The sequence below is a fragment of the Phocoena phocoena genome, chromosome 2 (assembly GCF_963924675.1).
Source record: "Phocoena phocoena chromosome 2, mPhoPho1.1, whole genome shotgun sequence".
Taxonomy (NCBI): Eukaryota; Metazoa; Chordata; class Mammalia; order Artiodactyla; family Phocoenidae; genus Phocoena; species Phocoena phocoena.
In genome coordinates this window covers 84,529,831-84,557,462 of record NC_089220.1, presented here as the reverse complement: position 1 = coordinate 84,557,462, position 27,632 = coordinate 84,529,831, and the positions used below count along the sequence as shown (strand labels likewise).

At 41.8% G+C, this 27,632-nt stretch overlaps 2 protein-coding genes across 7 annotated transcripts in view; one reads left to right on the top strand and one right to left on the bottom strand.

Annotated features, from left to right (window-relative positions):
* NUSAP1 (nucleolar and spindle associated protein 1) overlaps nucleotides 1-14,323 on the bottom strand; it is a 32,188-nt gene extending 17,865 nt beyond the window's left edge. Inside the window, exons 1-4 of one of the 5 annotated variants that reach the window (XM_065871602.1) lie at nucleotides 14,156-14,323; nucleotides 7,168-7,236; nucleotides 3,106-3,249; nucleotides 1,941-2,094 (exon numbers count right to left, since the gene is read on the bottom strand). In XM_065871602.1, the coding sequence (XP_065727674.1) occupies nucleotides 1,941-2,094; nucleotides 3,106-3,249; nucleotides 7,168-7,236; nucleotides 14,156-14,248 (460 nt within the window). In that variant the 5' untranslated portion in view covers nucleotides 14,249-14,323. Of the gene's footprint in view, nucleotides 1-1,940; nucleotides 2,098-3,105; nucleotides 3,250-7,167; nucleotides 7,237-14,155 lie in introns of those variants that run through there. The other 4 variants (XM_065871603.1, XM_065871604.1, XM_065871605.1 and 1 more) reach the window with 4 other exon arrangements.
* Nucleotides 14,324-14,629: 306 nt separating this feature from the next.
* On the top strand, nucleotides 14,630-27,546 carry OIP5 (Opa interacting protein 5). 2 transcript variants are annotated; one of them, XM_065872736.1, is made up of 5 exons: nucleotides 14,630-14,948; nucleotides 15,179-15,245; nucleotides 19,705-19,827; nucleotides 23,293-23,374; nucleotides 27,451-27,546. In XM_065872736.1, the coding sequence occupies exons 1-5, from the start codon at nucleotides 14,630-14,632 to the stop codon at nucleotides 27,544-27,546; spliced, it is 687 nt and encodes a 228-aa protein (XP_065728808.1). The 2 variants fall into 2 exon arrangements, with proteins under 2 accessions (XP_065728808.1, XP_065728809.1); XM_065872737.1 differs by lacking the exon at nucleotides 19,705-19,827.
* The last annotated feature ends 86 nt before the right edge of the window (nucleotides 27,547-27,632 follow it).

Here is a 27,632-nt window from a genome sequence, read left to right as displayed (position 1 = left end):
TGTTGCAACTGGCAGGCTTCCCGAGGGATGAAATCAGAAAGCACCAAGTCCTGTTAGCCATAGGGGAACTGAAGTTTTCTGGCCTTATTGAAACAAATTTTTAGTCGAGCAAGTTTAGGGAAGAGGTTTTTAGGAGGTTAGAGACTAAGTAAAATATACATTTATCATAATAAAATGGCCACCCCCCTGGGAAGGTAGATTCTGCAGATCCTTTTTTTTTTTTTTTTTTGCAGTACGCAGGCCTCTCACTGTTGTGGCCTCTCCTGTTGCGGAGCACAGGCTCCAGGGCCATAGTACACCGGCCTAGCCGCTCTGCGGCATGTGGGATCTTCCCAGACTGGGGCACGAACCCACGTCCCCTGCATCGGCAGGCGGACTCTCAACCACTGCGCCACCAGGGAAGCCTACAGATCCTTTTTAACTGTCCTACTTGAAGGGGCTAACAGGTCTTTGTACCTGTCTCTGGAGCAGGCCAGAAGGAGCTAATTGGCAGAATGAGCCAGGCTCTCTCCTCATCCTGCCTTAAGATCAACTGCCTTAAACTTTCCAGATACCACTCATATTCTGCTTTCTACACGGTTATTAAAGGTGACCTGATGGCCTACTGTATTTGGTTCTAACTTTTGCTTTCATTGCTGAACACTTAGAAGTTCTACATAATGGTGTTACGGGCTGAACTGTTTCCCCAAAAGAGATATGATGAATGAAGTCTTAACCTCTAATAATTGTGATCTGACCTTATTTGGAAAGGGTCTTTGTAGACATAATCAACTTAAACCAAGGTCATTAGGATGGACCTAATCCAATATAACTGGTGTCCTTTTAAGAAAAGGATGTAAAGAAAAAGACACACAGGAACTTCCCTGGTGGTCCAGTGGTTAAGAATCCGCCTTCCAATGCAGGGGACTTGGGTTTGATCCCTGATCAGGCAACTAAGATCCCATATGCCATGGGGCAACTAAGCCTGTGTGCTGCAACTACTGAGCCCATGAGCTCTAGAGCACGCATACCACAACTAGAGAGCCCGTGTGCCACAACTAGAGAGCCCACGTGCCACAACTAGAGAGCCCATGTGCTACAACTAGAGAGAAGCCCACACACTGCAACAAAGATCCCACGTGCCACAACTAAGACTGGACACAGCCAAATAAATAAATAAATAGGAACTTCCCTGGTGGTGAAGTGGTTAAGAACCTGCCTGCCAATGCAGGGGACACGGGTTCGAGCCCTGGTCTGGGAAGATTCCACATGCTGCGGAGCAACTAAGCCTGTGCGCCACAACTACTGAGCCTCCGCTCTAGAACCCACGAGCCACAACTACTGAGCCCACAAGCCAGAACAACTGAGGCCCATGGGCCTAGAGCCATGCTCCACAGCAAGAGAAGCCACTGTAACGAGAAGCACACACACCCCCAGGAAGAGTAGCCCCTGCTCGCCGCAACAAAGACCCAATGCAGCCATAAATAAATAAATGAATGAATGAATATTAAAAAAAAAGAAAGAAAGAAAGAAAGAAAAAGACACACAGAGAGACTGCCACATGATGAGGAGGCAGAGATTCAGCTGCAAGCCCAGGTCTACAGCCACCACCGAAGGTATGAAGTGGCCAGGAAAGATTCTCCCCAGAATCTTGGAGGAAGATGGCCCTACTGACACCCTGATGTTAGACTCCAGCCTCCAGAACTGTGAGAGAATAAATTTGTGTGTTTTTTTTTTGGCCGTACCGTGCAGCTTTCAGGATTTTAGTTCCCTGACCAGGGACCGAACTCGTGTCCCAGCAGTGAAAGCGCCAAATCCTAACCACTGGACTGCCAGGGAATTCCCAAATTTCTGTTGTTTTAAGTTGCCCAGTTTATGGCACTTTGCTATGGCAGTCCTAGGAAATTAATGCACATGGTTACCCTAGCAATTTTGGATTTTTAAAAAGTTACTTGGCATACCATTTATTCCACTTTTTCCTGAGGGCACTGCATTCTCATCTTGACTCTTGTTTGGTAGAGAAGGAGCTTCTACAACAGTTCTGAGAGCCTGGTTTTCATGCTTTTCTTGATTCTGGAATTCAGGAGGATCACATACTTTTATCTCTGAATGATCCTGCTACAGATTTTAAAAGAAAATAAATGATTTCAATAACAAATAAGAAGGAATCACATTTGAAAATTGCTAAGAGTAGATCTGAAAAGTTCTCATCACAAGAAAAAAACTAACTACATGAGGTGTTAACTAGACTTATTGTATATATATTGTGAAATGATCGCCACAAATATTGAATCATTACATTGTAAACCTGAAACTGATAGGATGTTACATGTGAATTATATCTCAATTTAAAAACGTATCATTAAAAACATTGCTTATATTCAGACATAAAGAAAGAAAAAAGTAATCACTGCCTTCTAAAGATAGGTACCAAATTGAGGAGGAAAATGAATTAAAGAAAGAAATGTAGAAGACCAAGATTTTTGAGTGGCAGATTTGGTTCTCTGCCTCACCAAATGTCATGAGAACATGCATCTGGGAATAGTAGAGACTAGGGACCACTGGAAGGCATACAAGGCAGAGGTTGCTCTCCTAGGGAGAAGAAACTAACTAGACAAGCTAGTGACTAAGGGACTACACAAAGCTAGAAAATAAAAATTAGGACCATCTTGTAAAAGTTACATTTGAATGAAAGGATAATAAAATCAGAGTCCTCTCAGAGCAAGTGGGAGAAGCCCCCAGAATCACATGACCACACTGTTCAAAGACTAAGCTCAGCTGATCATCAGGCCCGGGACAAGATAAGAAGGAGGAAAAAAAAAAAAAATCATATTTGATGTTGGTATCTCTTTCCTTCTTACTTACTATACCTCACTTAAGAAAACACTCAATGAATGTTCATATTATTCAGCAAACATTTAATTTGTGCTTAATACTTACTAAGTGCTTCCCGAGTGCCAATGCCCGGGGTGTGATGAGGCCAGACGCAGGTTTGCGCTTTCATGGAGCTCACAGCAGTGTTTGCCACCACCCGATATCATAAGGGAATTAAGAGAAGGCTCCCTAATAATATACCAGTTTGGGCACAGGTGGTAGCTTATTTTTAGTTTGCACATTTCTATTCACCTGGGAGTCAGGGCTCCTGTAGACAGTCCTGCGCCTTCTCCTTGTTTTGGTGACATGGCCCACTGGCTCCCTCTCAGCTTGCTCCTGGCTGCTGAGCTGTACCTCAATCTCATCACAAGAAGATGCAGAAGTTTGAATTTCATCCTGAAAAAGAGAGACATTAATCTGCCATGTCCAATGTATAGAGTTACAATGCTCAGGAAGAATCAGAATTTAAACTGAATAAAAAATATGTATTACATATGCAAGAGATAATTTTAAAACCCTCCAGCACTAAATTATAGGCAAGAACAAGAATGATAGAGTATTCAGAAAGAAACACTTAACAACCCAAGCTAAAAAACTAGGCTTGCAAAGCATTCAAAGGTATCTTAGTGTGTGTAAATAAGCCAATTATTTTTTTGGGGGGGGGGGGCACACCACATGGTTTGTGGGATCTTAGTTCCCTGAACAGGTATTGAACCCAGGCCCATGGCAGAGAAAGTGCCAGGGAATTCCCACAAATTATTAAAAGTATGTTAATTTACTGAATATACACTATATGCTAGGCAGTATGCTATAACTAATAACAATTACAGCTAATATCATAACTGCACTGGGCTAAGTATTCTCATGGATTATCTCATTTATTCCTCAAAGCCTATGAGACAAGTATTAACATTATCTGCAGTTCACAGGTAGGGAAACTGAGGCTCAGAGAGCCCAAAGTAACTTGTTAAAGGTCAACATAAGGGAGTAAGGGAAGAAGGGCATGTGCATTATCATAAACTAGAAGTAAAGAGCTTTGTCATCAAAACAGCATGGCACAGGTACCAGAATGTCCTGAACAGAACTGCTTCCAGAAGAAATCATCGTATGACAATGGCTGCCCCTCACATTAGTGGGGGATGGTTGGATTCATTATTCAACACATGATGCAGGGAAAACATTGACTATGTTTTTGGTGAGGGGGTGGGCAATGAAACATGATCATTTTCTCACACCAAAATGAAATCTGGATGGATTAAAGATTTAAATGTAAAATATGAAACTATAAAAGCTCTAGGGAAAAATAGGTGAATTATATCCTCATCGAGTGTGAGGAAGGCATTAAGCATGTTATCCTACCTAGAGACGATAAAGGAGAGGCTTGATTTGTTTTTGGTGTTTTTGTAGCTTTTTAAACATAAATTCTAATTTTTTGAAATAAACTAATACATACATATAGTTAGAATAATAAAATACTAAAGAGAGTATAATGAAAAGTAAGTCATTCTCTGCCCTACCCTTCGTATTTCTGGGGTTTGATGTTAAGTGGTTACTTACATATCACTAATGATTTGCTGATGGGATATTCATTTGTATTTTCAATAACTATTTTCAGTGCCTCATGTACTAAGATTTACTTCATTTGTACCACTCTCATCTCCCCATCTTCTTCCTAATAGACTTATACCACTTACTCACTCTATTACCTTTGCAGCTTTTAACATTCTTAAACCTTTATTTCTTGTTCCATGACTGCAGACACATATCCTGTAAACTGCAGATATTAGCATCCTTATACTTTCCTTCACCTCCTGTCCTTATCTCAACTTCTGTCATCTATTCTTTAAGTTGTTAACATTTATAGCTTGTTATGTAACCTTAATTGAATCGTCTGTGTAGCTTGATTCCAGGAGTTGATAATTCAATAGGTTATTGTAAGACATTTTTCAAGGCTTTCATTTGTTTTCTGTATCATGTTTCCTTTAGGGTCATCTTCTTCCTTACAGAGAAACCTTCCAGCATTTTAGACGGTAGTAGACAACTGGTACTCTGCACGTGGAAGTAGGGAATAAGAGGGCTTTGCATCCTGACTTGTCAGTCCATTTCAGTATGGTGACTGGACCCTACCCTCTGAGAGTTAATTTAGTTACCTGGGATTTGGTGAGGCCTAAATATCAGTGTTTTTAAAAAGCTCCACAAATGATTCTCCCACACATCCTGGGTTGAGAACCACAATATAAAATAAATGTTTTGGTTGTAAAAGAATAAGGAGGCTTAAAAAATGGAAGGTTTTTAGACGGAGGTGAAATATTACAGAAGAATAATAGTTCTAAGTGATCTAAGATCCAAGGTATACCCAAAGAAGGGGATGGCTAATGAAGAGTGGAAAAGAAAGTCACAGGACTTAAGGAACAGGGAGGCAAGGGTAGTAAGGGACATCCAGGTGGACCTTTGAATTCACCCAAAGTAAGGTCAGGACAGGAGATGATGAGCCAGGCAATGAGACAGTGAACACTGGAAAGCAACAAGGAAGTCAACAGATGAGAGATGAGAATTGGTGAGCCTGAACTCAAAGGAGCAGGGATATTTACGTGAGAGTAGAAAGACACTATCTGAATCCTACTTTCCAACTCCCTGGATAGTCATGAAGAAGAAGAGAGGAAAAAGAAACTGTTCTCACTACAGAAGTGTAACCCTCAGGTTACACATATTGCTGGAGTACAGACACACTTTAAAAGTACTTATTGCCCTCTTACCCCCATTAACACAGTACAGAAGAGGTTCTATAACTGGTTTAGAAATCTATTAACATGACTCCCAGAGATGTCTTGTTTTAACCCCACACACCTTAACCAGGGTATGTTAGTTTGGGAGGCCAGCAGTGATCAGGTAGCATATGTTCATTCCTGAACGCACCATGATGTAACTGTAAAGACTTGTATAAGCCCAAGACTGAAGTGGCACAGCTGGTTCGGCAAGTCCCCAGCACACAGTCAGACTAACCTACATACAGAGCTGCTCCAACTCATATAGTTAAGGCTAATCTATAGAGGGAGAACAAGGCATCCAGAAGGTCATGCTCCTTAGATGTGACCCACACCTGTGCACTTCCCGAGGTGACGATTTGGAGGTCTGGAAGTTTACCCATCTGTCTGTCCTTGATAATATTACTGATCTCTTTGCCATGTATTTGGACTGTGCTGACTCCTGCAGCTTTAGATAAACTGTCTATGTCAGTTCCTTCCACCAACCTAAGCTCACTATTGACAGATTCACCACTTAGGAATTCTATAGCTGACCAAATTTTGATTATCATCCTGCTCTTGTGAAAGTTTTTCAAAATGGAATGGCTCTTGAGATGCTGAATTTGAAACATGATAGATCATTTTAAATTTAGCCCATCAATTACCACCCAAAGTAAAATCCTGATTTCAGATGGCACTACGATATGTATCCTTAACCATGAAAAACTTTTAAATTAAAATATCTATATTGATTTAGTTGATATAGAAACTTAAAGGAATCCAAAATCAATTTTGTTGTCTATTTTATATTAATTAAACCTGGAATCAAAAAGAATTTTGAGCATTTAAAGTTTTTAAATGTTTATAACCTGGAATACAGAGAATTACGGAGTCTATAAAGACAGAGAGAAGGAATTCAGATGCTCAGTTCATGTTTACATTTACCTTCATTTCAAGATATATAATGGATGCCCTCCAAAGCCCAGTTCCTTCAGGCCTTTCAACATTTTCCTGTATTTCAAGTTAAGAATGAAGCATTCATTGATCATTTAGGTGTTGAGACTTGTCAGAACTCTTTGGGGTGGGTCTGAAGCAGCCATGACAACTGCTCCCTCCCATCAGCAGTGGTTTAGTTTCCCACAAGTCACTTCCACAGTCCCTACTTCATGTGATTCTCACAACTCTCAATTCAGCAGAAAATATGTTATTTCCATTTCAAAGACCAGGAAACTAAGAATAAATGATTTGAGTTTTCCAAGGTCACACATACAAAAAAGACAGAGCTGCTACTTAACTGGGTTTTTCTGACCTCAAATCCAGTTCCCTCCCTATTCACACCATTTGGCATACATGTGGCAACTAGTAATTAATCTTTGCCTTTGTATGAGAACATCTTATTCAATAGATTACAGAGGCAGCTTTGTCATTTATAAGAATTATGAAAGGATTTACAATTACCAATGACAATCTCTTTGGTAACAAACAGCATGTCTTAAGTCATAACCAACTGTGTTTATCATTTATTAACTGATTGTTTTGCTATTTAATAGGTGATGAAAATGTTACTTACCTGATTCTCATTTTCTTTTCTAGCTTCATTTTTAAGGTGGGCTTTTAAGGCTCTTAACAACTTGTCTGCCTGCAGAAAAGTTTAAAGACCTTATCAGTAGAGCCAAAAATCAAATAAGCACAAAAGATTCACTAAACATTTTCTCCTGTTCTTGTACTCATCAAATGTCATCCGGGCAGGCTAGGAGTAGGGTAACCAAGATAGAAGGGGTCCCTGTCCGCACAGATTTCACGGCAGAAGCCAGAGAGGAAAGTGGCAATTATAGCACAGTGGGGTAAATGCCCATATGAGGAAGCTCAGGTGTCATGTGAGAACACAGGTGGGCTGGGCCACCAAAGCCTGGACCGCTAGGGTAGACTTCAGTAGGTAAGTGGACATGCCAGTCCTAAGACAAAGATGTGAGGTCACTAGCTGCTGAGGCTGAAGGACAAATAGGAGAGAGTGGGACATAGGGAAAAGGGTAAAGAAATAGCATGGGAAGGTAAATGTGTGGAGTTTGAAGAACTAAAGTTTAGTGTGGGCTGAAGCAGGGAGCTGTTGGAGGGGATGGTGAGAGAGAATTGGGAAAGTGGGCCTGATCCTGCTAGGCCTACTAAGCCTCTAAAGAGTATGAACTTTACCCTCGGGGCAAAGGCAGTCTGCAGAGTTTGCAGCAGGGCAGTGGGTGACCAGTTTTGCATTACTCAGGATGATTACTCTGGCTGTATAATGTGCAGAATGCATTTGGTGAGGGCAAGATGGAAGACAGGGCAAGGGCCAGGAGGCTGTTGTAGGAAGCCAGAGACGACTTCGGCCTGAGCTGGAACGGGACTGAGGCCACATGGATGAATTAAAAACTTTCCTAGGAAGTAGAATCAGTGTGAATGTGAGGGTTGAGGAACAGGGAAATTTATCATGCCTACGTTTCTGGCTTGGGCAGCTGGTGAAGCACGTGTGGAGGCGTGAGGGGGTCCTAAGATGGGGAAGGCCAAAGGCGCTGCCTTAGGAGGATGGCTACAGGTCCCCGGGGGAAGGGAACTCCTAGCTCCTCCTTCCACCACAGGAGAACTGCCCTTTCCGTTCTTTCCTGAAAGAATACTAATCTGATGGGTTATGTTTTCCTGTGCTTTCAAAGCTCAAGCACATGGCTGGGTTCTCATTCCCTCCTCTTCCACCAGCCATACAGTTGAGAGCCAGAGAGTTTCTTCTCAAGGGGGGCCCAGCCACCAGGCTCGTCTCTTCTCTGCTCCTACCATTTACCATCAGCCACATGTTCAGATGAGAATGGCAGAGATCCCGATTTGGTTTGGGCTTCAGGGCACAGGAGATGCTGTGCTCAGGCTGTGAGTTTTACCAGAACACTGTGCATCAAGATATCAGGCACCACACCGGCTAGTAGTAATAAAGGAGAGACCTATTTTCTACTTGCTGTTGTTTCTGGAACCTCTCTTCGGGTCTTCTCTGGGAAGTGAGTGATTGGCAGGGCAGAATTTAGGCATTCTTGGTTCTTCTTTTTTTCTCCCTCAATCACTTTACAGAGGTATGACTGACATACAAACAGCTGTCGATATTTAATACATATAAATTGATATGCTGGGAGATCAATATACACTTGTGAACCCATCATCACTGCCTTAAATGTATCACCTCCAAGTTTCCTACTGCCCCCTTTGGATTTTTTTTTGGTAGTAAGAGCCTTTAACATAAGATCTAACCTCTTAGCAAATTTTAAAGTATTGTTAATCATAGGCTCTATGTTGTACAGATTTCTAGAACATCTTAAAATGCCATGAAAACCTCAAATATGCAACAGTGATGAAATGAAGGGCCTGTGGCAGAGCCAGGTGAGGGCATACAGCAGGAGGAATGATGGGGGGTGATGTTTGGGGGAGCTGAGCTGGAGGTGCCGATGTTAGCATCAGCACATTTTCATGCACTACCTCAACAACCTATTCCAGGCACTGGAGAGACAGTGGTGAGCAAAACAGACAAGGTCTCTGCCCGCCAGGAACCTCTAAAGGTAGGCTACTGGGGAAACACCCTATTAACCAAGTAAGCAAAAATAAATGGTATGACATTAGGTGCTAGGAAGCAAAAACAAAACTGGAGGCTCAGGGTAGAGGCAGGGGAGGACAACCTGCGTTAGGATGGTCAGGAAAGGCCTCTCAGAGTTGGTGACTTTTGAGCTGAGATGTGAATGAGGCAGTAGGTGAAGATGCAGGGGAAGAGCATTCCCAGCAGAGGGAACACAAAGCCCAGAGATGGGCTGGTGAATTTGAAGGACAGAGAGAAGCCAGTGTGGGGAGCACAGTGAACACTGGGGTGAGTGGAGGGCAGGGAGACCAAAGAGGTGACCTGGGTCAAGAAGAGGGTTACCAGCCACAGCACGCAGTGTAGATTTCTTCCTTCTAACTAAAATTTTATTATAAAAATGTCGAGTCTATAAAAAGGCAAAATAGTCTAGTAAACACTGATACTCCTCATGTAGATTCAGCAACCCTTAATATCGTCTCATATTTGCTCTCTTTCTCATTCATAGGTATTTCTTGCCAGGCTGGTTGAAAATAAGTTCCAGACATCATGATACTTTACCACTAAATACCTCAGCCATATCTCCTAAAAATAAGGGGATATTTTCCTATATAACCTCTAATGCATTACCTAGGAAAAGTAATAATTTTCTAATATCCTTTGATACATAGCCTAAAATCAAATTTCCTCAATTGTCTCCAGTTTTAGCTTAAAAAAATTTTTCCCTCCAAATCAGGATCAACCCAAGATTCTCACATTACATTTGGAGAAGTTTGGATTTTATTTTAGGTGTGAGGAAAATTTGACGAGAACTGAGCAGAAAAATGACATATTCTAAGTTTCAACTATCACCCAACTACCAAGAGAATACTATTTTTTTTTTTTTTTTTTTTTTGAGGTATGCGGGCCTCTCACTGCGGTGGCCTCTCCCGTTGCGGAGCACAGGCTCCGGACGCGCAGGCCCAGCGGCCATGGCCCACGGGCCCAGCCGCTCCGCGGCATGCGGGATCCTCCCGGACCGGGGCACGAACCCGTGTCCCCTGCATTGGCAGGCAGACTCTCAACCACTGCGCCACCAGGGAAGCCCGAGAATACTATTTTAAGGCAAGAGTAGAGGCAGGGAGACCAGCAGACAGCCTGAAGCAGTGGTCAAGAAAGGAGGGTGTCATGGCCCAGGTTTACAGCACTGGAGATGGCACAAAGGCCAGATTGCAGGTGTATTGATACTTGGGAGGAAGAGCTCACCAGGATGGATGGGTGTGGGCAGTGAAGGGGGGAATCAATCATTTACCGACACGGGGAATAGATCTTCATTGTTTTGACCTGATCATGCTGTTTACGATGCACTTAAATGCACAAGTCAGCAGATGAGAGGTCTTACTGAAGGTTTGGATTTGGGGGTCATTAGTTCCAGGTGAATCTAAAGTTCTGAAAATGAATAAGATCACCAAGGGAGAAGCACAATTAGAGAAAAGAAGGCCCAAGAGAGAACCCTGGGATACGCCACATTTAGAGATTTAGCAGAGGAGGAACTAGCAAAGGAGACTGGAAAGAAGTGCTAGCAAGGCAGGAGAAAACCAAATATCAAAGAAGTCTAGAAAAGGGAGTGGTCTGAGCAGAAGGGAGGGTTCAATCACGCCAAATGCTGCTGATGGCAGGTGAAGATAGAGATGGACCACAAGCTTTGCAAGGTGCAGGGCATGGTGGCCTCAAAAACATCAATTTCAGTAGAAAAGAACAGAGAAATTGGGCAGTAGATAAAAGACGTGGGTCAGGAGAGGGGTTTTGTTTCTTTTTTAAAAGATGGATGACATTAAGATTTGATTGGGCGCATTATGGAAATGAGCCAGCAGAGTGAGGGAAACTAATGCAGCGGAGAGGAATAACTGCAGGAGTGTAGCCTCAGAGCGGGGAATGGGATCTCCAGCACAAACAGCAAGGCTGCCCTTAGGCACAGCCTTTTACCATAACATATAACAGGTGGAAGGCAAAGGATACGGGGACAGGTGGGTCTGGTAATGGAAAGATGAGGTAATTCTCAGTTTAATTGCATCTATGTTTCTATGACCTATGAGGCAAAGTCATCAAGTGATGGAAGGGCGCCAATCTAAGGTGAGAAGGTATGAAATAACTGTCCTCAATAATGGGAAAATTAATGACTACCAAGGAAGTGTAGGAGAATCAAATAAATCATAAATTAAATTTATGGTCACATTTAAATTAAGTTCAGTCAACAAAGTTAGGGGATTTTCTCCAGCCAGGGTCAGCTGGTTAGTACAGGCAAGGATTAAGCACATAGCCTGTTTAATCAGGTGTGGAGTTTTGCCAGGTGAGGGAAGGGAGCTGCAAGAAGGTAGAAATAGTGGTAGTTTTATAATTGAAGCTTGCAAGAGTGAGAAAAGGACCCTGGTCGTACAATAAATCTTAGTAACTGACTCCTTCATTTTGCCTTACCATTAAGAGTAGTGTCTCACTATTATATATAGAATGGATAAACAACAAGGTCCTACTGTATAGCACAGGGAACTATGTTCAGTATCCTATGATAAACTATAATGAAAAAGAATATGAAAAAGAATATATATATATGTATAACTGAGTCACTTTGCTATACAGCAGAAATTGACACAACATTGTAAATCAACTATACTTCAATAAAATATTTTTTTAAAAAGAGTAGTGTCTCAAAAGAAAGTTAATATTTTCTCTTCTAAATTTATTTTGAATTTTGTCATACTGGTGAAATTTACTTAAATCTTATTCTGTTCAGTTTTTTAAAAAATCAAATTTTGATAATTTCTTAGAGCAATTTATTCAATTTTTTTGCTATGCACTTAGAATTTTAAAAAGGCAATTGATTTAACGAGCTCTTAAGCTGTACCAACTGTAACTTAAAACATTTTAATTATGGAAGATTTCAAATGTGTACAATGAACTCCCATGTATCTATCACCCAGTTTCAACAGTTATCAACATTGTGCTGTTCTTACTTCATCTAGTTCCCCCTCTTTTTCCTGGAGTATTTTATAGCAGATCCCAGGCATCATAACATTCTACCTGTAAATATTTGGCTAAGAGGTAAGGACTTTAAAAAAAAAAAAGAAGCATAACCACAATACCACCATCATATGCAACAAAATTAACAATACCTTAATATAATTTAATACCTAGTCCAAGTTTAATTTTCTCCCATCATCTCAAAGGTGTCTTTTTGTAGTTGGTTATTAGAATGCCTCGTATAGTCAAATTTGTCTGGGAAAGAGCACCTCTAACAGATATCTGTTGACACCTACTATGCACCAGATGCTGTATGCCAGGCAAGCAATGAGGTCTGCAGTGACACAAAATACTGTACTATACCACTTATATGAAAACAGGTGATTAAATGGCTACCCCAATCAGGTTCCTCAAGAGACAATGATAGGTGGGACTTTCAGAAGAAGATAGAAGTTGCAACAGTTCTTCAGAGATCTAAAAGGTTGTGGGGCCTTCATGTTAGACGGAGTGCCGAACTCAAGTAGGAAACCTCCATAGTAACTCTTCACAAAGGAGTTACCCTCTGGTGCATTGTTCCAGTGCTCCCAAGAAGCAGTTGTAAATAGTAGCTCTGAATAAGTATCCAACGCCTCCCAAATAAAATGTACTGCACTTAGTGCTGTAAAGACTTCCAAGGTGGATGGATGAGATCCCTGTTCAAGGAACTTAACTTTTAGTAGAGAACGTATCTACACAAATAACCACAGTGCCAGGTGGAAGCCTGCAAGTGCTCAGAAAAACTACTTGAAATTATACTGCCTTAAAGGCGCAGAGGGTTCCTAGGATCACTCGGGTGGTGGACCTGTGACCAAGGGAATGAAGAGGAGGGAACGAGGTGCCAGGTCAGTGATGACATTTCAGTTGGACTATGATGAGTAATTGGAAATTATTCATGCAGATAAAGAAGAGGGAGAGAGAAGGGGATTTGAGGCCAAACGATTAAAATTAGCAAAGGCAGAAAGATGGACAAAGGTGCCAAGTGTTAAGGCACCAGGATAGTCTGGATGCTGCACTGGATAAAAGATTCCAGCCAGATTGCAAAAAAAAATTTAAGAGATTTAAACCAAGGAATTAAGATTTTGTTTATGAAGTATTGAGGAGCCATTAAATACTATAGCTCAGAAATATCTCCAAAGATAGCCCTTTATCATTCAGCCCCAACAGGTGCATGGGCCCTGATTATTTTGTTTAAACCACTTAAAAACATCTGTGAGGACTGATTTAGGTATTCACTCCGTGTAAATACCACAGCTTGCAGAACAAAACTCCAGGGTACACGTTAATATGATGTGGGAAAATAAAATATAGAGAACCCCAATCCTGAATTGAACCCTTACATTTTCCCCCAAACGTTCTGAAGTCTCAAAGACCTCACCGGTTTTGAATAGAACACTACCACAATAGTGATCAATAGAGGAACGATCCGACTAAATCAGGGCTGAGTTGTAAAAACTTATCCACGGGGGAGGTCCCCTAAAAGTCATCCTTTCTTCCAGGTCCCCCATTTAAGTAGATTTGGGGCGCTGTTACAATTTGCAGAAGTGTTAGCTGTTTGGAGTTTTCCAAAAGCCAAGGCAATTATTTCTGCGACTGCCTAACAATTAAGCGGCATTTAGATGCAGCATTCCTTTAGCTCTCTGGGCCTGCGTTTCCTAACTGATGCCCTGGTATAAGTATAACTGAGTACTTCCAATAAAACGAAACCAAACAAACCCTTTTGGAGTCGGTGTCTTTGTGAGTCCCCAGGAAAGTCAGCCTCAACATAAGGTGAAAACTATGGCTCCCTGTCGGTTTTGCAGAGTTAGTGGGACCCTTCTGTGAACCAAATCTACCGCCCCACGGCCGGGACAGCAGCCTCAGCCTTTGGAATTCCCGCTCGGTCCCCTCCCACCGCGTCTCGTAGAGGCCGCTCGTCCTACCCCACCCGCCACTTGCCTCGTACCCTCAGGTTAGCCCGGAGGCCCAGACTCTTGGCCAAGTTCTGCAGGTCACTGTACTTGAAGGAGTCCAGCTCCTCCAGGGAGGGGACGGTCATGGCGAACTGCAATCCAGGCGACCACGCAGAGGGTCGGTCCTCCACTCCCAAAAACGCCGTTCAAAACTCTGGCGCCGCTCTAAGCGTTGACCAAACCGAATGTTACAGAGTTTAAATTTAGAAAGCTGCACTTCCATTGGTTAAAAATGCCTCAAAGGCGGGGTCTCCTGGTGTTGACCAATAGAAAGGCTGACTTCCCCTCCACCAGACGCACGTTCTTCACCATCCCCCCTCACCAACACGAAGGCGCCAAACGGCGTGTCCAGGCAACGAGTGCGCGGCAGCGCCCCACCCGGCTCACGTTGTCCAATGAGGACCCAGGAACCAAGTTTGGGGCGGGGCATGGTGCGTCTTTGAAACTGAGGCGCCAGCTGCAGGAAGATGGCGGCTAGGCCGCGGAGGCATCGCTCGCGCTTCGCAAAGCAGCCGCGGGGTGACTTTTGTGATGGCGCTAAGAAGACGATTGATGAACCTTCTCTTACGACGTCCATGGAGTGGGACACGCAGGTGGTGAAAGGGTCTTCGCCACTCGGCCTCGCCGGGCTGGGGCCGGAGGAGCCGTCCGGCCCGCGGCTGCCATGGTGGCTCCAGCCCGAGAGATGCGCTGTGTTCCAGTGTGCGCAGTGCCACGCCGTGCTCGCTGACTCTGTGCACCTCGCCTGGGACCTGTCGCGGTCCCTTGCAGCCGTGGTCTTCTCCAGTGAGTGGGCACGGCGTCTGGGAAGCGTTGCCGCTTTCTTACTGGGTGGCTGGGAGCCGGCTGGGAGGAAAGCGGGATGAAAATTTGGAAGGAAATTAACTCCATTGCCAGGGGTCGGGGGCGAATCACTTTTCATGATTTTTGTGGCCATGATGAGTCTTTCTGGAGGGGAGAGTTTTTCCCTTCAATGCCTCACAGGTAGTCTTTCTGACCCGTGTTTGTCTTCCTAGGAGTCACAAATAATGTAGTTTTGGAGACTCCCTTCCTAGTTGGCATTGACGGTTCGCTCAAAGGCAGGTACGTACTAAGAATTGCAGATAGATCTCTAGTCATTCCCTGACTTAATGAGACTGAGGAGCGTGGAACCGACTTGTACGAGGAGAAAACAGTTTATTCCTATCTTGCACTAGAATAAAAGTCTGTTCCATCCATACAGTGTATTGGAAGGATGCTCCCTTTACCTGACTGAGTCTTGTACGAACTTGATGTATTAATGAAATGGAAAAGATATTTGCATGAGGGTTTTAAGGTCTTTCTGAGGGCCACATCTCCCTAGTGGGTTGTGCAAGTGAAGTGAGTTTAAGAAAGTTATGTCTAGTAGGGGAAAAAGAAGAAAATTACCTTTAAGTGTATAGTGAGAATCACTTACCATAAACTACAATCCTTTGACATAACTAGGAATTACAAGTTTTCATTTAACCTGGAATTTGTAATAAGTTATGGCAGGACTAATTCTGCTGTAACCCGGGGAAAAACACAGGTGGAAAGTTCCTTGAATATTGCCTGGTAAACTTTGCATCTTGACTGTAGTGTGATTTACAAGTAACAACAAAGTACTCAGTTGAATTCAGTAGTACAAAGCTACTCAATTTTCAGTGTTGGTTTTAACAGCAAGACAATTCATTCTGACCACAGTTTGGTTCAATTTTAATGTTAAACAGAGTTCGTATAGGAATTCTTAGTTGCTGTACTCAGTAATCAGGAAGAGTTCTGCAGCTCCTCTTTCCTAACTGAAAGACACTCCCTATCCTTGCAGGAGTGTCCTCTTCCCACCCAAAGGAAACAGAGAGGGAAGGAGTGATGGCCTGCTTGGAACTGGTTCATTTGGGGCCAGAGGCAGAAACTCTCTGAATATCTTCTTAGAGGGAAGCACATCTAGATAGAACTGTGCTGTCCAGTACTGTAGCCACTAGCCACATGGTGGCTATTGAGCACTTAAAAGGTGGCCATTCTGAATTGAAGTATGCTGTGAGTGCAAAATACACACCAGATTTTGAAAACTTGGCCCAAAACATTGAATAGTTTAAAAGTACTGATTTTTTTTTTTTTTTTTTTTTTTGGTTTTTGGCCATGCCGCACAGCTGTGGGAATCTTAGTTCCCAGACCAGGGATCAAACCCAGGCCCAGGGCAGTGAAAGTGCTGAGTCTTAACCACTGGACCCTCAGGGAATTCCCTTGATGACGATGTTTTTGAATGTTGGGTAGCATAAAATATATTAAAACTAATTTTACCTGTTTCTTTTACTTTTTTTTTGAAGCTAAACTAATAGAAGATGTAAAATTACTTATGTGGCTTGCATTCTTAATAGACAGTACAGATCTAGATGGTTTATAAAACACTGAACAGAAAGTTCCATGTGTTTGGAATAAGGAGAGCCGTGGGACTCAGCAGGAAGAGATTTATTGTCAGGAATTGGCTCACTAGATTATGGAGGATGAGAAGTCCCAAGAGACAAGGTTGATAAGCTGGAGACACAGGAGAGCCAGAGGTTTAGTTCTAGTCCAAGTCCACAGGCCTGAGATCCATGAGCCAAAGGTGTAACTTCCAGTACAAAAGCCAACAGGCTTCAGACCCAGGAAGAGCTGAACGTTTCAGTTCAAGTTCAAAGGCAGGGAAAAAAGATCAGTGTTGCAACTCAAGGCAGTCAGGCAAGAGGAGTTCCCCTTTTTCATGAGAGGGCCAGCCTTTTTGTTCTGTTCAGGTCTTCAACTGATTAGATGAGGGTCACCCACGATAAGGAGGGCAAACTGCTTTACTCAGTCTACTGATTCAAATATTACTCTCATTCAAAAACATCCCCATAAACACATTCAGAATAACATTTGACCAAATAACTGGGCACCCTTTGGCTCAGTCAAGCTGACACACAAATTTAATCATTACGTGTTAACCTGGCATCCACATGCATCTCCTAAACCCATACTTAATCTCCAAATAAAGACAATAACAAGGTTGTAATTCTTCCTAACATGTTACAGCTATCTTGCATACAACTAAAAACGCACTAAACCCTCCTCCAGAAAAGGAGATAAAGTCCTTAAGTGATACTTACTTTTCTCCTTGTAATTCTTCCTAACATGTTACAGCTATCTTGCATACAACTAAAAACGCACTAAACCCTCCTCCAGAAAAGGAGATAAAGTCCTTAAGTGATACTTACTTTTCTCCTTGATATCTCATGGCTTAAATACTATGATGTAAAATTAATACTTAAATACTATAATAAAAAGTCAGTACATCTTATGTTACATAAGGGAAAAGAAAGGGAAGAAAACATAAACACACATATACATGTAAACCTATTCATAACAAAATAAGGAGATATTCATGACAATTACATTCCTGTAACTGGTTACATGGTCATAGCTGGTATTTATAACTACCCTCTTCCACTACCCATTCTGTATTCCTTTTGCCTTCATCAGGCACTCAGATGATCATAGTTCTTTACCTGGTGTGATGCAAACTTTCATTCCTGGGCCATTAGCAGACTAATATTCAATGAAATATTTGTTATATGTTACATGCTAAGCATAATTTTGGGATCTCTTTACATTTTGCTCTGTGCCATTTTTTTTTTAAAGACACTTTTAAAATTATTTATTTATTGTCTGCATTGGGTCTTGGTTGCTGCGTGTGGGCTTTCTCTAGTAGCGATGAGCAGGGGCTACTCTTTGTTGCAGTGCACGGGCTTCTCATTGTGGTGGTTTCTCTTTGTTGCAGAGCACAGGCTCTAGGCATGCGGGCTTCAGTAGTTGTGGCATGCGCGCTCAGTAGTTGTAGCTTGCAGGCTCTAGAGTGCAGGCTCAGTAGTTGTGGCGCATGGGCTTAGTTGCTCCGCGGCATGTGGGATCTTCCCGGACCAGGGAACAAACCTGTGTCCCCTACATTGGCAGGCAGGTTCTTAACCACTGCGCCACCAGGGAAGTCCCAGCTCTGTGCCATTTATTAGTTTCTACAGACATTTGTCTATAGGTACTGTGGTTGTCTGATATAATTAATTCCTACTTAGGAATTAATAAAAATGCAACTTTATTTCATGGCTTGCTTCTTGGTAATGTAGTCACAAAAATACAATACTGAATGTGTGGTGTGGGACTTCATTTACCAGTAAATTTATATTTTGTTGCTTGGTCTTTAGTGTCCATTGACATGAATCTATTTTTAGCCATGCAATTATTATACTTTATTAGTACTCATTTACTGCATATAGTATGTTTATACAGATAATTTTTTTCCCTTACTAAACCACTCTAAATTGCTTTCAGTACATGAATGATGAGACAGTTAATTTTTTCTTAAATATTTTTTATAATATTTGGATTTGTCTTATATACCAGCAAATAAGGTAAGTGACTTACCTACATGGTGTAACTAGAACTAAAATCCATGTTTCCTGATTCCTCATCCAGAAATCTTTCAAAGGATAAAGGAAAATAAAATAGCTTGCTAGGACAATATGATTTATTTTCTTTCTTTTGCATTTTATCTGGGTAATTTTTTAATTTTTTGTTATATCTGCAAATACAAAACAAAACCTGATTTGAATTCTATTAATAAATTGCTTAATAAGCCCTAATCGATTTGATTGTTTTACTTTAACTGGAAATTGGCTTAATGGTAGCTAATTTATATGGTCATGTGTAGTTTTATATGTTTAAATGTTTTTTTGTTTAAATAAATTTATTTATTTATGGCTGCATTGGGTCTTCATTGCTGCCCGCGGGCTTTCTCTAGTTGTGGCGAGCGGGGGCTACCCTTCACTGCTAGGCACAGGCTTTTCAGTGAGGTTGCTTCTCTTTGTTGCAGAGCACAGGCTCTAGGCGCGCGGGCTTCAGTAGTCGCAGCACGCAAGCTCAGTAGTTGTGGCTTACGGGCTTAGTTGCTCCGCGGTATGTGGGATCTTCCCGGACCAGGGTTCGAACCTGTGTCCCCTGCATTGGCAGGTGGATTCTTAACCACTGTGCCACCAGGGAGGTCCCTGTTTAAATGTTAATCTGATTTGTTAGCTCTTTTTCTGCTTTCACATATAAATTACTTCAGTGAAATGACAGTTATATGATTGCTTTTGTGGCCAGAATCCACAAGGGTATCTATAATCTCTGAGTTAACCTTTCTTTTTTTTTTTTTTTTTTTTTTTTTGTGGTACGCGGGCCTCTTACTGTTGTGGCCTCTCCCGTTGCGGAGCACAGGCTCCGGACGCGCAGGCTCAGCGGCCATGGCTCACGGGCCCAGCCGCTCCACGGCATGTGGGATCTTCCCGTACCGGGGCACGAACCCGTGTCCCCTGCATTGGCAGGCGGACTCTCAACCACTGCGCCACCAGGGAAGCCCTTGAGTTAACTTTTCTTGAGGAAAAGAAAGGGAATGAGTCCATAACATGAGTTATTTTGTATTTGTTTTTGTTTTTGTTCTCTGATTTGTATTTGTTCTCTGATTTTCTTTCTTAACCCAAATCCTGTTTTTTCCTCCCAGCACGTACAACCTTTTATTCTGTAGTTCCTGTGAGATTCCCATTGGTTTCCATCTGTATTCTACTCATGCTGCCCTTGCTGCCTTGAGAAGTCACTTCTGCCTTTCCACTGACAAAATGGTGTGGTAAGTAGACTTAGATATTCTTTATCAAATAAATTTTAAAACATCTTCCAGAAAAGGCAGAATGTTTGTACCAGAGAAGATGCTAAAGCCAGGTACTGTTTCTTACAAAAAAGATGGCAATGGGACCAAAACATAGTCTTATAACATTATGATCATTTTGGATGTCTCATAATCATACCATGTGTTAATAATCATACCATGGAATAACTGAGAGGATATTCTTTCATTCCAAGAACTTTTGGAAGGTAAGTTTTTGCAAAATAATGCTGTAGTAGACACTTTTGGGGTTTGTGCCTAGCCCCTGTCTCCCTCCCATAGTGTGGGACTTTGTGGCCATATTTGTTATCCTGTGTGATACCACCCCCAGGTGATGGGATCAGGAATAGACCTGACCTAAGCTAAGCCAATCAGGCTTTTTACCCTAAGAATTTGAAATAAAGACCCAGAGACATTGGTCATCTGTAGATGGAACTGGTGCTGAAGTTGGGAAGTGAAAGCTCTAGGTTTAGGGTAGATATTTTCTATGTCATGCATGTAAATGCAGAGAAATTTTGTCTACAGAAAAAGAAGAATGAAGCAGATACACAAAGAAAAGTAAAAAGTAATGACCATGTGGCCTCATAAAGTCAGAAAAAGTTCCCTATTGTTTGTTCCTTCTCATGAATTACTTTGGATATTTCTTATCTTTCTAAATATAAATTCTACTTTTTACTTAAGCTTTTCTGTTATTGCAACAAACTGAAACATCCATCAAAGTCTCTTCTTGGTTATTAGAAACAAAAACAGCCATTGATGACCTAGTTTGTGTCAGGTATTGTACTATGCTTACCTCACTGAGTTTTTTTTTTTTTTTTCCCTTACTGAGTTCTTAATGTAAGAAAACTGGGGCTTGGAGATGTGGAGGAGCTGAGAATTGAGTCCATGTCTTAACTCCAAAGCTTAATTTCCATTCATAAAACAGAAAGTTTCATTCTCCTCATTTAATGCACTTAGATGGGTGTTTCTAGCTGAGCTATGGACAATAAGAGCAATAAAACTTATAAATAGGGGGGACTTACCTGGTGGTCCAGTGGTTAAGAATCCACCTTCCAGTGCAGGGGACGCAGGTTCGATTCCTGGTCAGGGAGCTAAGATCCCACATGCCACGGGGCAAGTAAGCCTGCGTGCCGCAACTACTGAGACCATGCACTCTGGAGTCCAAGTGCCACAACTAGAGAGAAGCCTGCGTGCTGCAACAAAGAGCTCACGTGTCGCAACTAAGACCCAACGCAGCCACATAAATATTTTTTTTAAAAAAAACTTATAAATAGGGGACTTCCCTGATGGTCCAGTGGTTAAGACTCTGTAAAAACAACCTTAAAAATAAAGCCCATCCTTTGCCATGAGGTTGTTCAGTGCGCATTAGGTACACTTTGTTCTTCGATGCCAATTTTCTTTTTTTTTTTTAACATTTATTTATTTATTTGGCTAAACTTGGTCTTAGTTGCAGCACACGTGTGGATGGTTGTGGCATGCAGGATCTTTAGTTGCGGCGTGCGGGATTTAGTTCCCTGACCAGGGATTGAACCACGGGCCCCCTGCATTGGGAGTGTGGAGTCTTAACCGGGGACCACCAGGGAAGTCCCTCGATGCTGATTTTCAACAGGATATGTGTACTTGAGATGGATTGATATTTTACTTTCAATTTCTAGTTCATTCTTAAATAATTTCTATTTAGAATTAAGTTTAAAGACACAGGGAAAAGTATCTCTAAATGTGTGCTATTCGTAACCTCGAATCTTTTTTAGAAACAGTTTTAAGTAATTATTCCAGCCAACCTGTAATTGAGTTTTTGCTTAGGGAAATAAGCTTTTAGTAACAAAAATTTTTAATATAAATTTGAAAAGCATTATGAGATTTTTAAGTAATTTCTTAATCAAAATGAGGAGCTGGACTCAAAGGTCAGTATATTCTTTCTGATTAAGTAGAAATTAGGGAACTTCCCTGGTGGCGCAGTGGTTAAGAATCCACCTGCCAATGTAGGCGATATAGGTTTGAGCGCTGGTCCGAGAAGATCCCACATGCCGCAGAGCAACTAAGCCGGTGCACCTAGAGCCTGTGCTCCGCAACAAGAGAAGCTACTGTAATGAGAAGCCCATGCACCACAATGAAGAGTAGTCCCCACTTGCCACAACTAGAGAAAGCCCCGCACGCAGCAACGAAGACCCAAGTCAGTCAATAAATAAAATTAAATTTTTTTAAAAAAAAGGGAAAGTATAGGTAGCATGAGTCTGGGAATATGATAAATCTATGTCTGTGTGTATCAGAATGAATTTGGTTGCTAGTTACAGAAAACCAAAGAGTGGCTTTAACAAGTACAGGGTGGGGCAGTTGGCCACTCCAGGATTGTTCTAGTCGCTCAGCCATGACAGGGCTCTGGGTCAGCATCTCTGGTCCTCTTGGCCTTTTCCTCTTGGATGCTGCAAGTATAAGCATTACATCCATAAATAGTAGCATCCAAAACTGGAAGAAAAAGGATATGGTTAAGTGTGGGAACACAGGGAATGGTCTCTTTTTATCAGCAAAAATTTCCTTATCATTGGCAGAACTATGTCACGTGGTTGCCTTAAGCTGGGAAAGCAAATATGTGACAGTAGGGAGTAAGATTGCCACAGTTGGCCCAGAACAGTTATGATTCATCTTTTAGGACTGGACACACTGCTGCCCTAAACAAAATCTGGGTTCTGTTAGCAACAAAAACTTGAGGAATGGCTCTGGGGTAGGCAACCAACAGTATTTGTCACAATCGTGGTTACTTTTCTTCTGTGCTACACCATCTACTGGTAGAGTTATGAGGCTTATACTTAACACAGTTATTCATATGACCCTGGTTTTTTGTCTTTAGTTTGTCCTAGGATAATTTTAAATCATGTATTCTGGGCTGGCAAGGGGTGAGATGAGGCACAGGGTCTCTCTGATGACTTATTATTTTTTTAATATGTAAAAAATTATATATTTTTTTGCATTATTTCTGGCCGCGTTGGGTCTTCGTTGCTGCACGCGGGCTTTCTCTAGTTGCGGCCAGCGGGGTCTTCTTATTGCAATGGCTTCTCTCTGTTGTGGAGCATGGGCTCCAGTAGTTGTGGCACATGGGCTCAGTAGTTGTGGCTCGCAGGCTCTAGAGTGCAGGCTCAGTAGTTGTGGTGCACGGGCTTAGTTGCTCTGAGGCATGTGGGATCTTCTCAGACCAGGGATCGAACCCGTCTCCCTTGCATTGGCAGGCGGATTCTTAACCACTGTGCCACCAGGGAAGTCCCTCTGATGACTTATTAATTGAGAATATTTTTCCTACAAAATACATTATGAATCTTGAAATGGAAATAAGCAATAAGGCAATCTTTGCTTGACAGATATTGCAAGTTTGGTTCCTTGATAATTATAACTGTGGTATGGTACTAATATTTTCTCTCTATATTTTCTATTTAGCTACCTCTTAAAAACAAAAGCCATAGTAAACGCATCTGAGATGGATATTCACAACATATCTCTACCAGAAAAAGTTGCAGAGGTAAAATTTCATGATGGTTGTGTGTTTCCTTTAATATAGGCAATTCCTAATTATCTGTACCCGTGAATTTAGGGGCAGTGAAATGGTGAATACACCAGTAATTCTTTATACCTGGTTTGGCATTCCTTATTGAATTTGTAACACAAAGCAAAATAGTAAAGCCATATTGTCAAGTCTGGTTCAGGAGGAGGTGGAGAGCTACTGAGCTCCACATTCCTATTCCTCCTCTCTGCTGGGTATGGACACCATCATCCTTCATAGGTCTCTCCTCTTTGCAAGCACCTCATGCTTAGATAGCTTGGAGGAGAAAGAGTGCTGAAACCATCACTAAGAATTCTTACTTAAATGGGCTTTACTAGCATTTCATGGTTTCCAGTTGAAGAAAGAAACTTTGTTTCAGTAGCTTGCTGGCTTATTCTTAGTGGAAATTTGGCTATAACTTTACTACCGTGGGAAGAACAACCTTAGAATTTACTGTTGGTTTTGTTTTTAGCACTGTTAATAGTTTATTCCTCGGTAATTACACATTTAGTAACCAGGGCATTTACTTTTCAAAGTTTAAGTAACTTTTAGGACAGGGGAACAGTGATTTTTTTTTTTCTTTTTTTGCATAATTAAGTAAGCTCATGAAACCATGTTCTAAGCCAGGAATTGGCAAACTTTTTCTGTAAAGGACCAGATGACAAATGTCTTAAGCTAGACCATTCAGTCTCTACTATTCATCTCTGCTCTTGTAGTGCAAAAGCAGCCATAGACGGTATATAAACACATGGATATAGCTTTGTAGCAATAAAACATTATTAAAACAAATGGGCAGCAGGCTATCCTGCAGTCCATAGTTCGCCTACCCTTGTTCTGAGCAACTAAGTTGATGAGCAGGGTCAGTAAATACTGTGGTTAGAAATAATTTGTATGGGAGATAACTTCTAGAATGGTGGCCCGAGGAGCTGCATGGACCCCTCCCCAACAAAACAGCCATAACCAAAGAAAATTATAAAGAAAACAGCCATCTTAAGTCTGTGAAAATTTTCCTCAAGGCTTAAAGCAAATGAAGATATTTATTGAAGAAAATCTACTAAACCTTGGTAGGAGCAGTGAAAACCTGTGGCATTTGAGCCACAACCTACTCCCTCCCTCCCTTGCCCCTCCAGCTCAGAGGGAGGGAGGCTCCATCTGGGCGAATGCAGCCAAGAGCACAGGGGTCCTTTTCCCCTAGCTCTCAGTTTAGGGCTGTGGTATCTTCCCAGGAGGGGCAGGCTACCAGCATTTCTCATCAGAAGCCTTATTCTAGGCAAGAACAGCCATTTGTAGTGTGCAAGTTCTACCACTGGCACAACAGGCTAAGAGTACTAGGAACCCAGTCACTTTTGTCCCAGATTGCTTGTAGGGCAGAGGCTTCATGCTGACAGATGCAAGCAGAGAAGACCAGAAGCTACTGCCTCTGCCCAGCACCCTGCTGGTAAAGCAGGGGTGTTACTCTGAGAGACACTACCTCACCCCAGCTTGGGAGCCCATATTAAGAGGTAGATTGTAAAAAAAAGAGCTCTGAAGCTTTCCTAAGGGAACTAACTTTATTTGGAACAGGGTGTGGGGATATTCAAGTCTAAGGATTCTACCCAAAACAATGGAGATTTTGGTGGTGAGCAATTAAGAGGAAGCTAATAGTCCATATAAACAGTAAGCTAAACCATGGACAAGTTAGAAATTTATAAGAGAAAATCAGGGAAACAGACAGCTAAAATAAGAGCCCTCCTGGGGTTGGAACAAAAGAAGACTGGCCTTAAAGTCTACCCCTGTATAAATGGGTCTGATTTTAATTGGATTAGACTGTGGAGCAATTTATGTCCCAGGGCACTGTCAAAACAGAGCAGTCAGCCAGAAATTAGTGAAGGCTAATAGCTGGGTGTGATTATCAACAAAGGCATCCAGTTTACACAGAGCTCAGGGAAAAAGAGTCAAAGAAGGCCCTGCTAAATCCACTGTCATCCCAGGGTGACTGCACATTTCCAAGGCTGTGTCCTCCGAAGAGTGACATCAGAAGCTGCACACTGTGAAGGAAATAGACATCAGTGAAATAGTCAAGCCAACTACTAAACAGATAAGCAAAAAATAACCACTACAAGCCAGGACATGGGGTGGAGGTAGGGGGATGTTTAATATCCCAAGTTGCTTTAATATGTTATCTAAAATGTCTGGTTTTCAATAAAAATTAGGAGATATACAAAGAAAAGTATGACCCATACACAGGATAAAATACAGGCATCAGAAACTGTTTGAAAAGGCCCAGATGTTGGGACTTAGCAGACACAGCCTTCAAAGCAGCAATTAAAAGTATTTGCAAAAGGGGCTTCCCTATTGGTGCAGTGGTTAAGAATCTGCCTGCCAATGCAGGGGACACGAGTTTGAACCCTGGTCCAGGAAGATCCCACATGCTGCGGAGCAACTAAGCCCGTGTGCCACAACTATTGAGCCTGTGCTCTAGAGCCCGTGAGCCACGACTGCTGAAGCCCATGTGCCTAGAGCCCATGCTCTGCAACGAGAAACCACCGGAGTGAGAAGCCTGCGCACTGCAACAAAGAGTAGCCCCCGCTCACCGCAACTAGTGAAAGCCCGCATGCACAGCAACGAAGACCCAACGCAGCCAAAGATTAAAAAATAGTAATAAATTTTTTTAAAAGGGCTTAAAAAACAAACAACACCTAAATGGAAATCCTGGAGTTGAAATACAATCAACAAGAGAACATATGCACAGCAAGGGGGGAAAGTGGCGGCGGCGGGTGATGATGGTGGTGTGATGAATTGGGAGATTGGGATTGAAGTGTATACACTGATGTGTATAAAATTGATGACTAATAAGACCTGCTGTATAAAAAAATAAGTAAAATAAAAAAAAACCAAAAGTACAATCAACAACTGAAATGAAAAATTCACCAGAGAGGCTTAACAGCAGATCTGAATTGGGCAAAGAATCAGCGAACTTGCAGATAGACTGATGAGATTTGCAATCTGAAGAAGAAAGAAAAAAAAAAGAATGAAGAAAAATTAACTGAGTCTAAGAGACCTGTTGGACACCATCAAGCACACCTAAATATGCTTTGGTAATGGGAGTACAAAAGGGAAAGATAAAGTAGAAAAAATGTTCAAGGAAATAATGGTTGAAAACTTCCCAAATCTGATGAAAGACAATCTACATGTCTATAAGCTCAACAAGCACAGGTAGGATAAATGCAGAGAGAACTGTACCCCAACACACGGTAAAAATGTTGAACGCTAAAGACTGAAGAAAAATCTTTAAGAAAAATGATTCACTGTGTCCAAGAGCACCCAAATAAGATTAATGGGCTCTAGAGTGACCTGTTCAAGCAAAATTTCCTGATGAATTTTGTGTATTCTTGTATCTTGGATCATAAAAAGTAGATTTTGTGCTATGCAAATTATGGCAGAAATATCTTTTCTTTTTTTTTACTTCAACAGAAGACTTATCCATGATAACTTTGTGAGTCTGAGTACAGGTTGTATTCTGAGTAACACTAAGTTTGGTTCTAGGTTTGGCTATTCTAAGCTGAAAAAACTATTGAAAATTAGCTACCACAAACATCTGTTCTAAATCTGACAACCAGAGCTACTCTTGAAGGTGATTAGCAGAATATTAAAGACAGACATTTGTTACTGTGAACAAAGAATTAGAAAAAAAAAAAATTCTTGCTACTGGAAAATAAAGGGAAAAGCCTGATTAATGCTTCTGTTTTAAACTTTCTTATCCCCCTTTATTCTTGTCTTCCTCCCCAGGTTTTGGAGTTATCACCAAACTGGTGATAAGGGCTAGGAAGGATGGAGACTAGAAGCAGTGATGCTCAGCAGTGGCTGGTCTTTTTCCACATGAAACTTTTTATCTGTCACCTTATTGTTCTCTAGGTTTGTTGTATAAAGTTCTTTCAGAAATAGAACAGATGTCCTTTTGAAATGTGTTGCAGTATTGCCAGCTCCCAATCACTAACTTAAGTCTGAAGTGGCTTCTAGAACCAGCAGATTAAGAGTTTAAGATTCCCTGATAATCTATATATTTCTCTTCCCAGATGAAAGAGAAGATAATGTTAACGCATACTCGCTTAAATTCACTCATCAAGATTCTGAAGGAGGGGACTCCTGACCAGTCCAAGCCAACAAACTGATCCAGAATCAAAGCTTGAGTATCATGTTCAGGCCTTATTGCTGTGTTCAACAACAGGTGCTGTTTGATCACTTCTCAAGAAAGTTC

What these genes read in the sequence shown, in the direction of transcription:
- OIP5 (XM_065872736.1), top strand. Translation starts at nt 14,630, where the DNA reads ATGGCGGCTAGGCCGCGGAGGCATCGCTCGCGCTTCGCAAAGCAGCCG. An exon ending in TCCACTGACAAAATGGTGTG is followed by an intron (nt 19,828 to 23,292) that starts GTAAGTAGACTT and finishes TTTTCTATTTAG; the next exon opens with CTACCTCTTAAAAACAAAAG. An exon ending in TACCAGAAAAAGTTGCAGAG is followed by an intron (nt 23,375 to 27,450) that starts GTAAAATTTCAT and finishes TTCTCTTCCCAG; the next exon opens with ATGAAAGAGAAGATAATGTT.